A 12,094-nucleotide genomic window follows, 5' to 3' on the forward strand; every position below is an offset into this window, starting at 1 on the left:
ATAAATAAATCGATGCTACATTTCGTGACGGTTCGTGTTGTGAATAGACTCCATTGTCTGAGTTTTCCACGACTGGTTTGCACTTTCGATTAGTTTTGCTGTTAATTTGTGGTTTTGATTTCACAATCGCTTAGATCAACAAGCTTTGAACTTTAAGAAAATAATTTCAATAAATAACCCTGGTGTTCACCTTTTGTACTGATTTTCATGTTATGATTTTGCCAAAATCTACTTTTAAAAACATATTTTGGAATGTTTTTTGAACTAAGACAATTTACGCGAACGCAAACGTGTGGATTGATATTAATCTAACTCGTAACACAAGGAAATTTAGCTTACCACGAGGGGTTAACGAGTTCATTAATATTGATAGTAATTTACAAAATGCTAATATTCTTAAAAAAAAACAACTTTATTAGTTTTCTATCATTATCACTTTTAATAATTACAAGCGAAATCTGACTAAAGTTTACCTAGTAGGTATTCCTGCATCTAGTGATACCTAGTGAACCATTAAAGCAACAGAAAATATAATAACATCATCTAAATAATTCGCTGTACTGCTGTGATTGCTGTCAAGTCCAAAAATGCCAGTCACTGCATTTCTACGCACGCCACGCGGGTAGGATGGAGGTATTGGAAGTGGACCAGTGGGTTAATGCACGGATGCACTCACAGCAGGGTTGTCAATTAGCAACATTAATTAATGAGGTAATAATTATAACATCCATTCGAGCACACAAATAATAGAGATGCAATGGTAAATAAATAATGCTCGCTCGAAATGAGCACGTCGCGTTACGGTAAATGTATTAATTAACAACAAATAAAATTGCCGTGTTTGAAATAAGATAGAGTTTAATTGTGTTGTATGTATTCTATAAAAACTCGTTGTTACTTGGTTTACCGAACAATTTCACGTGCTAGTTACTATCGTGTTATTTCACGATTGTTTTTGTATACCAATATTATATATCACTCAAATGCATGCAACGTTTTACAGTAATATAAATGTATTGCTTTAGGATCGAGTGTAAATGTAATAGATAATTTATAACTCATCAACAGAGTTTCCCAGTGCCAAAACAAGCATGATCAATCATTACTTCGCCTGTCACATTCATTACCGTAGCACATCAAACATATTATTTTACACAAATAATTTAGCTTAACATTTTAAACTTAAACATTTTTGAATTTTATAAACCCTGTAAACTTTGTCAAAGATTACGTGACATTGGCGAAATCGTGGTTCTCAAAACCAAGTTGTGGCCAAAATAAAAGAAGAAGAAGAAGAACATATTATTATTATAATTTTCGTTCTACCTTATTGCCAATTAGAGCTACAGTCGTAACTCGCGAATGGTGCGCATGATTTAATACTTTGTAGCCGATACTGAGTAACCGATCGATGACGATTATGATAAGTTCTAAATTTTAATTACTTTACTACAAGTATTCAACTCGCAATTTTAATTTGACTGACATTTTATAAAAACAAATACAGTCATATTATGTAAACAGTAAGGAACTAGAGAGAACAGTCATTATACTGTTTACCTACCGGACTACGTTTTCGCGTATTTATTTTAAACAACAGTTAAATATTATGTTGAAAAATCTAACCTAACACAACTTCATAAAATGCCATAGTTTTACGCTTGATGTACAATGAGTGATGACTGTCAAATACCAGAAAATTCTTCTATCAAATCATTTATTTTTGAACGCTGGCAACCCTAAAGATGCGTACGCGCAGCGTGACGCTATGTCTATCTCATTATCAAAGTCATACGCGGTCCAATCGAGCGTAAACACAAGCAAATGTCAGATGTTTGTGAAGTTAGCTTAAAACCACAGCTCTACATGTATTATACACTAGCTGTGCCCGCGACTTCGTACGCGTGAAAATAGTTTTTTTATTTTATCCACTACGAGGAAGCTCTTGGCCTGTATCTCACCTGATGGTAAGTGATGATCAGGCCGAAGGTGGAAGCGAGCTTCGCCCGGAATCCTCAACCACAGAGGAACTGGCTATCTTACCTCTAACTGCCGGAACACAACAATGCTGTTAACATTGTTGTTATGGGTTGTTGTTGAGTTTGAATTATTTCCCGTTTTTGCAACATTTTTCTTTACTGATCCACTCCTATTGGTGTTAGCGTGATGTTATATAGCCTATAGCCTTCCTCGATAAATGGGCTATCTAACACTGAAAGAATTTTTCAAATCGGACCAGTAGTTCCTGAGATTAGCGCGTTCAAGTAACAAAACAAACTCTTCAGCTGTGTAATATTAGTATAGATGTAAATTGGCGTTGCATGAAAATTTCAATGCACATTGGAAAGGACAGATTCAGCCAATTTTAATCATTCAATTTACTTCATATTAATGACAATAATTTAAAAAATTATTTAAAATAAATAGATATAGAAAGAAGAAAGAAAGAAAATTTGTTTATTTGGTTCAAACATAGTAATTTTACATATAGGTAGGTACTTACTAACATTAAATGTAGTTTCAAATTGGCAATGTGAGCGCTTTGGATCTATCTGTAAGCTCACTTGCATTTTAATTAAATAAATAAATAAATAGTTCGTGACACCCAAAGTAGCCAATAAGTTCGCAACACGTCTTTTGTTACAAATTGGAATAAGGTTTTTGTTACAGATTTTACGAACTAAGTGGTAAAATTAGGTCCACGCTACGAAGTCGCGGGCGGCCGCTAGTCTTGTCATTATTATAAAGCATCAACTTCCTTCTAAAGTAACAGGTTTTACCCACTTCTTATACAGGGTGGAATTTTGTAATGCCACCTGGAGGGAAAGTACTCTTAATACTGTAGATATAAAATTTTACTGAAAGAAAACATTCCTTTATTTTTGAAAAGAAAGAGAACTGCATTCAAAGATTTTCGCAAATTTTTCGAAAATTCTCTACCATACCATACAATTTCCTGTACATAATTAAAATAATTTAAGATTTCATGGTTTTCTTTTCATTTGATTTATCAAGTTTGTTAGAGAGATTTCATCCTTGTACTTAACCCTAACATAATACCTAACCATACTAAAATACAGGTGTAATTTTTAACAGATTTTAGTTGGATCGAATGCCGGGCGAGGCAAGCAAATTTTTGGAAATCTTTGAATGCAGTTTTATTTCTTTTCAAAAATAATGGAATGTTTTCTTTGAGAAAAAAATTCTATCTACAATATTAAGAGTACTTTCCCTCCAGGTGGCATTACAAAATTCCACTCTGTATATGTAGTCACTTAAAATTATCAGCTCATCATATTTTGCGTAACAAAGCCTGTTGACGTAAGAACGAGTTTATTAAAACCTTTTTTTTTTACTTATTTGAAAACATGAACACTCGGTGTTGGAACGATATGATCCTTTCTCCGCGTTATAATTACATTAACATTACTAAGTAGATGCTTTTACTTTATTCGTATTAAAACTCTACTTTCTTTGTCGGTTTTAACTTTCTTCAAAAGTCGTACAGTTTTTGAAACGCAGCATTAAACAATTGATACTTTTTTCATTGCAATTCCTGTATTCTATTTAAATGGACATAACATAAACTTTGAGTAGTGACAGATTATCAGGATATTTCAATAAATGTCTTTACTTTTCTTAAGATCGGCTAACGACTTACTTTTGTACGAGTATGTTAATAAAGATTCTACCCTTGTAGTGACACCATTTATGTTGATTTTGAGCCTATTTAGGGAAATTGCATCCTGACAATTTAATTGAAATCAGTACATGAAATCTAGTATATGATAAAAACAGGGCAGCTAAATAAAACCGTTTAAAAACAGCGACACCCTAAGTTATTAATTCAGTAGCTACTACTATTACTGTAACAGACGTTTACGTCTATACGTTAGCCTAATATCTTTATTTAATTTACCTATATTTGGCGGTTCAATCTTCACTGACATTCACTTGACAGCTCTTTACAGCTCAATTATCAAACTCTATTTCAATTCCTAATTGATTGTAATTGATTGACGTATAATACTTAGAATTTGAGTCGAGAATTCTTCAAGTACATTCAATTTTAGGAAAAAATTATGTAGAGTAAGCTCCAAGTTTAGAACGAAATTTGTCAGAGCAGATAATGTAAAAGACAGTATGACTAATATTGACATCAATATTACTGTCATTCCTTCCTGCGGTAATGACATTCTAAATTTCCTTACAACCAAATAACATTGTCGTACTATAACCACAGAATAATAATAAGTACCTACTACGTACAGAAGTTTTACTTCGCGAAGGTATTTAAAAAAATGTATGCTCAATGTCATTAACAATATGGTGTAATTTAGCTTGTCTCAAGAGTCAAGCAAGTTTGTCAGAAGTTTTGTTGACAAACGTCAGTGATCGGTACTGCGCCGAAGCTATAGGGCTGACTTCGGTAAAATGATGTGACGTGAGGTGCCAATCTGCAGAAAATGGCGGAGGAAATACATGATTTAGCATGAATTATCATGAATAATATTAACTACTTATTTACCTCTCAGTGTCTTCAGGCAGCTTAAAAAAGTACATTCTGTGTTTTTATTATTATTTAGGCAGTTAAATACTTCACAGTATTTAGTACACCATTTTCTTTATTTTTGTCCATCATACACAAGAATACGCGTGCGTGAGTCAATGTTCGCTCGTATGTGAGGCCTTGTCGAATAGTACTCTTGTAGGGGGCAATCGTGCGTGTTTTGTTTTCGATGTAAACTCGCGGAGATGAACAGGCCTGCTATAACCATCATTTCTTCAATCCAACCACCACACTGTAAGTCGTTGTGACATTACTTCAATGTTTTTTTTTTTATACACAACGAGGAAGTTCTTGGCCTGTATCTCACCTGATGGTAAGTGATGATCAGGCCGAAGGTGGAAGCGAGCTTTACCCGGAATCCTCAACCACGGAGGAACTGGCTATCTTACCTCTAACTTCCGGAACACAACAATGCTGTTAACTTTGTATGGCGACAGACTTAGGTGAGATGGTGGTAGCTAGCCAGGCGGACTTAGAACAAGCCCTACCACCAACCAACCAACCAAATGTCATTTACTTTAGTATTCCGTTCGCTTATAAGATGTTTTGTTATGTTCTTTATTATGTTGGATTGTTGTATAGCAATGCAGCAGTATTATGAATCCAGATTTCCTATACGGCTTGGAATGTCAATTTATTGTTTTACAATAATTAAGTGTCACACGTGACGCTGGTGATTGACACCACTCATCGTTGACATTGACAACTGACGGCTGTATTGTATTGAAAGTTTAAATGATTTAATTGCGAGGATGACGAACAAACATTTTTATTATAATAGGAAACTTCACTTGGCACTTAAACTACATTGTTGCAAAAACAAACTTGGTTAAAAAGTAAGTTCTAAATCGATTTACCGTGACAAGTGTAAAAGTGAACAAAACAAATAATTAAAAAGTAGATTGAACCATTGTGTTTAAGTGACTGGCTAAACGATTCATTTTAGTTGAAAATTGTTGAAAACCAAATCAATATTAAGAAAAATTATAACTGATTACTCGTCTCGATGGCTCTAGATCTAGATCATGGAATATTCGTGATAATACTCTGGATCAGTAAATAAAACACTGACTATAGTGAATTTGTTCCATATTTCTTTTAACGGATATAAGACTTTACTAAGTAAATACCTATTCTTATCCACCAAAGATGTATTTCATTGCGGGTCCGATATGACAGTTTAACTTGCCCGCGGAACAAACTTGACCTTCACTGGTTGGGTTTTATTGGCGGTCAAGCTGTTGATCCTGGCTACACAGGAGTTGCAGCGGTGGGAACGAGATGTGGGAATAGTTCCGTTATTCACCAAAGATCTTTGGGTAATCTACTTGAACTTTCTACTTAAAACTATAAGCTGTTATGTATTGTGTGTTGTTAGACAAAATCATGTTACAAATCCAATCTAAGGTTAGTAATTATAGAGTAATAAAAAGTTGTTAAAGTAGATCATCATTTTACGCACGTAAGTCTGTTGTGTAGGGTTTGCATTAGAATTAGATTATGTAAAGCTATACGGGTATTTTATTGCTCTGCATTTTAATATTTATGTCAATACTTTTTCGCAATGTTTCAGAACTACGATTGATTTATTTTAATTTCATTCATTTCCTAATGAATGATTTAAGATCAATTCATTAAAATTAATCCAAACTAGATCATATTAGTAACTTTGATGTCTTATTAATTCAATTTTTGTTATGCCATTGAAATATTGATGAAATTGCTAATTGCTAAATTTTCAACACCGATACCATAGATTATATCATTCACATTACACCATATTACGTGTTTATGGTAAGTAATTAAGTTACTGGATACCTATCTGATGTTAGAGATCAGAAGAATATTCTGGAAAATAGAGATGATACCCATCTGACTTGCAATTAAAGTGCCCATCTTACCCTTGAAATAAATACGATACACAATACACTTACTTTCCCAACTTTAACGACGTCGATACAAGTACATAATCGTAATGTTCGATCGCTGGCTAATAATAGATAGCTCATGTTATTTAATGAACTGTGTTAACGGTGTGTTGCGTCTATTTACATTCCTTTTCATTTACATCCTTGACATTTTTGCATTCCTTTTCATTGTCTGAATATTCCACTAGAAATGTGCGTCCAAACTTTCTGTATTTTATCGTCATGTTTATGTCGGCCTCGACGCTCTCAAACCTATTATTTCCATATTCATCAAATATCTCTTAAAGCTAATTAAGACTTGCGAGAAATTGCATTATTTATGGCACTCGACGCTTGCATTCTAACTATTATTATCACCGCCGTCGGCGATATAGAAACCGCGATCGTCAGTCGTCATCGATCCCGATCATTCGCATGCAATTTCTATCAAGTGGTGTCTATGCAGATAAAAGTTCACTGACCTGATCAACAAAATTCTCCGCGGTGAACCGCTTGGTGAACTCCGTGAAGGTTTCCTTGTCCTGCAGGCTCTCCCGTCTCGCTCGCTCCACCTTCATCTTTTTGATTCCAGTGATGTCCTTGGACATTTTGAGTTCCTCTATCAGGTCTGTTTTGGCGCTTCGGTAGTTTTCGGCGGCGCTGGGTAGGCATTGTAGGCTGACGGATCTAGCCGGTGGCGGCGCTGATAGGGTTTTGGTGGCCGGTGTGCGGAGCCTGACCGCGGATAGTTCAGCGCTGCTGATGGCTGCTAGAGGCTGCGCATTGGTTGCCGGGGGCTGGGGCGGCGGCGGCGGCACGGGGTCGCTGGGGACCGGCGGCGGCGGCGGAGGGCGGGCCTCCGCCGCGCTGTCGTCCCGCTTGCAGGGCGCCGTGATGGTTTTCAAGTACTCCGAGGGTTTGATGAGGCGGTCGGGCGCGTTGTTGGGGAACGCGGGAGGAATGAACGGGAGGGCCGGCTGTTTGTTGACGAGGTTGGGTCCGCGCGGTCGGTCGTCGTCTGCGATGGAGCCGCGCCGCCCCGCTGCAAGATGGCGGCGTGAGAGGGGAGAGAAAGTCCGCGCATCGGCGCGCACGCATCGCGTCTGTGTACTGTCGGGGACGGAACGTCTTTCTAGCAATTCAGAAATTTGGGACCGACATTCTAAGGAGGATTGCACTATTTAATTTTGTAAGATTAATCAAAATTTTTGACTAGAACTATGGAATTTTAACATATGAATAGAATAGAATAGAATACCTTTATTCAGCATTAACATTTATGTGCATACATGTACAGAGGTTAAATTACTGAGCCATGCTGAAAAGGCGATATGAGATAGTTTTGTGGATTTATCGTTCTGTAGAAAATAAATTCCTGTAATGGATAATATTATCATACTCTTTAAAATGGAATACCTGAATCTGTCCCCGACGGTACACAAAGTAACATTATCACATTTAAATAAATTTAATATTATAAATGAATACAAAAAGAAATGCGTTTGTAAAGCAATGGATGGATGATTCGCTTGATCAGGCCGCAGAAGCGTCATTTGAAATTATAAACACATTAAATTGGGAAAAATAAATAATGTCACACATGCAATTAACGTGCATAAATAATTATCTTCTTAGATCTTCCGCATTATTTTCATATTCGTACTATAGTTTTCTTGCTATTATCTGTGGCTGGTGTCAATGACACCAAAGTTGTGTAGAGCGTAGTTTTATGATGAAGTGTGTATGAAGTTGGGAAGCAAATAAAAAATCTTTCCTACCCTTTCAAGTTTACTGACTCTATGAAACTTATATTATCCCCAACTAATCAATTAGTTGCAATATCGCAGTGAAAGCCCCTTTTTTCACGCTACAAACAGTCAGACAATGCCTATTAATATTTTTTGCATTTCGTCTTAATTTGAAATGGAAAAAAGCAATATAGTCCAGTAGAATTAGCTTTTAAATCGGAAATAATTCCTACAAAAGATTTTATTGTTTTAATGGCTTCATTGGTTGCCCATTAAGACTCTCCTAAGTTTTCGACTTCGACGGAGTTGTGCTTAAGTGGTGGGGGCCCCCGAAAGAGGCATTTTTTCGGTTTTCCGGTTATACCGCGTAAAGGACTTACCCTATCAAAAAGTGGTCTTCATGACGGTTGAAGGGCACTTAATCCTGCATTGAATAAGACCAAATTCATATGTTTTGGACAAACCATTCTCGCGCTAAAGTTCGGCAAAGTAGAAAATATACGTATAATTAATGACCCTCTCCACGTCCAATGGTTTGTTACCCACAGGCTTCCAAGTCTTGAAAAGGGCCACCTCAACCAGTGTAACCCTATCAAGGCTTGCGAGCTTGATGCGCCTATCCTTGTTCGTCCCAGCCGTTCCTTAACTGCGGTTGCTGCACCTCTTCCTGGCACTCACCTGAACGACTCTGTGTTACCTACTGTGGCTGCCCCTCTTCCTTGTATCCTCCTGCATGACTACGTTGCCTAGCCGTATGCCTGGTCTAAGGTTCGACGCCAAAAATCAACAACAACAAGTTCATATTAAAACGCTGAAGAGTTTTTTGTTTGTTTGTTTGAACGCGCTAATCTTAAGAATTACTAGTTTGATTGAAATCATTATTTTTGTGTTGAATAGCTCATACATTGAGGAAGGCTATAGGATATATACAATCACTCTACGACTAATAGAGGCGAAGCAGTAAAGAAAAATGTTGCAAGCACGGGAAATAGTATTTAAACTATTTTCACTCGTACGAAGTTGATTTTGTGGCGTCGAACCTTGGACCAGGCATATGGCTAAGCAATGAAATCGTACAGGAGGGTACAAGGAAGAGGGGCAGCCACATTAGGTAACACAGAGTCGTTCAGGAGAGTGCCAGGAAGAGGTGCAGCAACCGCAGTTAAGGAACGGCTGGGACGAACAAGGATAGGCGCATCAAGCTCGTAAGCCTTGATAGGGTTACACTGGTTGAGGTGGCCCTTTTCAAGACTTGGAAGCCTGTGGGTAACAAACCATTGGACGTGGAGAGGGTCATTAATTATACGTATATTTTCTACTTTGCCGAACTTTAGCGCGAGAACGGTTTGTCCAAAACATATGAATTTGGTCTTATTCAATGCAGGATTAAGTGCCCTTTAACCGTCATGAAGACCACTTTTCGATAGGGTAAGTCCTTTACGCGGTATAACCGGAAAACCGAAAAAACGCCCCTTTCGGGGGCCCCCACCACTTAAGCACAACTCCGTCGAAGTCGAAAACTTAGGAGAGTCTTAATGGGCAACCAATGAAGCCATTAAAGCAAAAAAATCTTTTGTCGGAATTATTTCCGATTTAATCAATTTTTGTGTTTAATTCTACTGGCCTAATAATTCAGCGACTATTTCTGATAAGCCCGAGATCTAATTAATAAAGAGCGTAATTAAAACGTTTAAACTGTATTTTTCTCGATTTACTCTTAATTTAACTTGGCATACATATTACATTTTAGCATTAGTTCTAGACAAGTGCTAATTTGGTGCAACATGATGTGTGCGCATGAAACACTTCATGGCTATTGAGCATTTTGACGACGCCCGCTTGATTGCGCAGAATTTCGTCGTAAACCGTTCCATACACATATAAAACTGTTTATCATGTCTGTCTAGCAATACATTATAATCTAGTAAGCTTACTTTATAAAACTGTCTCTATATACGTCCTGTCCTTAAAATTCTAAGGCTAGGTTGTACCCAAGTTGTACCATCTTTCTTTAACTTTCGCAAACGTCAAAAATCAGTCAAACTCCTTACAAAATATGCCGGTCACCGTTATAGTTACAGTTAAAAAGTTAGGTAGTGCAACTCAGCCTTAAAAATCGATTTTCAAACTCTTCAGGGTTTTGTACATTCAGTTTTTCCTGAACTTGAAATATTTTCGGGATTTTCTCCTTCTATTCACAGAATTCTCCCTTATCCTCGGACTAAAACGATTTGCTGAGAAAAAATGTCCGAATGGTTCAGGGCCCGCTTAGCAACACAATGCGCATAGCACATACTTTTATTTACTAACGGCCCGCCCTAGCTTCGCACGGTTGCAAATTATGCACGTTTTATACATATAAACCTTCTTCTTGAATCACTCTGTCTATTAAAAAACCGCATCAAAATCCGTTACGTAGTTTTAAAGATCTAAGCATACATAGGGACAGACAGTGGAAAGTAACTTTGTTTTGTACTATGTAGTGATATAAGCATCCGCTAGCAACTTATTAGTAACTCGTATAAAAGTTATATTGAAATTAAAACTAAACAAACGTTAAAGGAGGCAGAAAAAAGTCTCAAAAGGACAACTTATCCTTTTAATTTTAATTTGTTATTACAATCACCCAATTCTTGGGCTATATTTGTAATTTTTCTTCATGTCAAAGTATTACCTCACCGAAATAATTACTATTTGAAATTAATATTTAGTAGCCGTGTTATTCGGTCCGTCCATTGTAATAAATTGTTACTTACGTAAAATCGATTTGATCTCAGATAATATTTAAATATGAGTGAAATTGGATCTAGCACACTTAATTGGAAGTTTTTAATTTGGAAACGATTGAATTCTGTTTAACTAAAACATTGTATGAGCTAACAAAAGACAGAAAACCTTTGGATGAGATGTAAGCCTTGTTCTACTGTTAAGTTAGTATTAGGTAATACTAGTCACGTTATTACAAAGTCAATATTTCTTTATTTGTATAGACTATTTAAATAGTACTAACAAATCGTCAAATATTTTGCTCTTAACGAGCCTCTACATGTCTCATAATCTTTTACCCTACTTACCAGCGCTTCGAAACCAATATTTGGCAAGTGCTGAGAAGAAGCGCCGCAACAAACTCAGTCACCACTGTCTGCTGGTTAATATAAAAAATAAAAATACAAAAAGTTTAACGGGCGTTGAAAGCTTGTTCAAATTGACATTTAGTGTAGAAATGTCATTTTTAACACGTGTTAAAGTTTTATAATAACACCAATTGAATCTAGTAAACACACGTAAAGTAAAAACTTTTGTAAAAGAGTAAAAAGACACTTATATCAATTGGTAGTTATACCAACTATTGCAAAAACAGATGACTTAAGTATGTCTAAGTAAGTAAATAAGTTGATAGATACAATTTACTTTACAATTCTTTTGAAGTAATGACTCCAATAATGAATTTAATGACTGAGCATGTTTAGTATTTGATGTTTATGTCAGAAAATATGAAGAGAGAGCTCCTTAAAACTCAAGTGGGTTTCTCTGCATCACTTTCAAAAAACAAAGTTTTAGGCGTGGTTAGTACGAATATTTAAGATAGTATCTGTACCTAAAATATTTTTGTCACGTTATTGATCAGAGAATATAGTATATTGGCATTGATAAAGGTTTTTAGACTTTTTACACACTACTTACGACTTATTGTAGCTCTTTTAGTTCGATTCAATCGCGTGAGATCTGTATGTATATCGACGCAACTGCGATATAGTCAATTATCATCATTGTTTTATGTTGAAACATATAGATGTTCGTTATAGAGAACGCAGACCCGTCAAATGAGCTCTATCCCTATCGATACCTACTAAAGTGATCAGCCACGA

The 12,094-nt window shown here is 36.2% G+C and overlaps 1 protein-coding gene across 5 annotated transcripts in view; it reads right to left on the reverse strand.

Annotated features, from left to right (window-relative positions):
• f (espin protein forked) overlaps positions 1-12,094 on the reverse strand; it is an 81,942-nt gene that overhangs the window by 11,168 nt on the left and 58,680 nt on the right. For all 5 annotated transcript variants that reach the window (XM_028308237.1, XM_028308235.1, XM_028308233.1 and 2 more), the window contains one exon: positions 6,960-7,519. In XM_028308237.1, coding sequence (XP_028164038.1) covers positions 6,960-7,519 — 560 coding nt within the window. The remainder of the gene's footprint in view (positions 1-6,959; positions 7,520-12,094) is intronic.

This window comes from Ostrinia furnacalis, unplaced genomic scaffold (assembly GCF_004193835.3).
Source record: "Ostrinia furnacalis isolate ACB-3 unplaced genomic scaffold, ASM419383v2 OfSCF2396, whole genome shotgun sequence".
In the NCBI taxonomy this organism is placed as follows: Eukaryota; Metazoa; Arthropoda; class Insecta; order Lepidoptera; family Crambidae; genus Ostrinia; species Ostrinia furnacalis.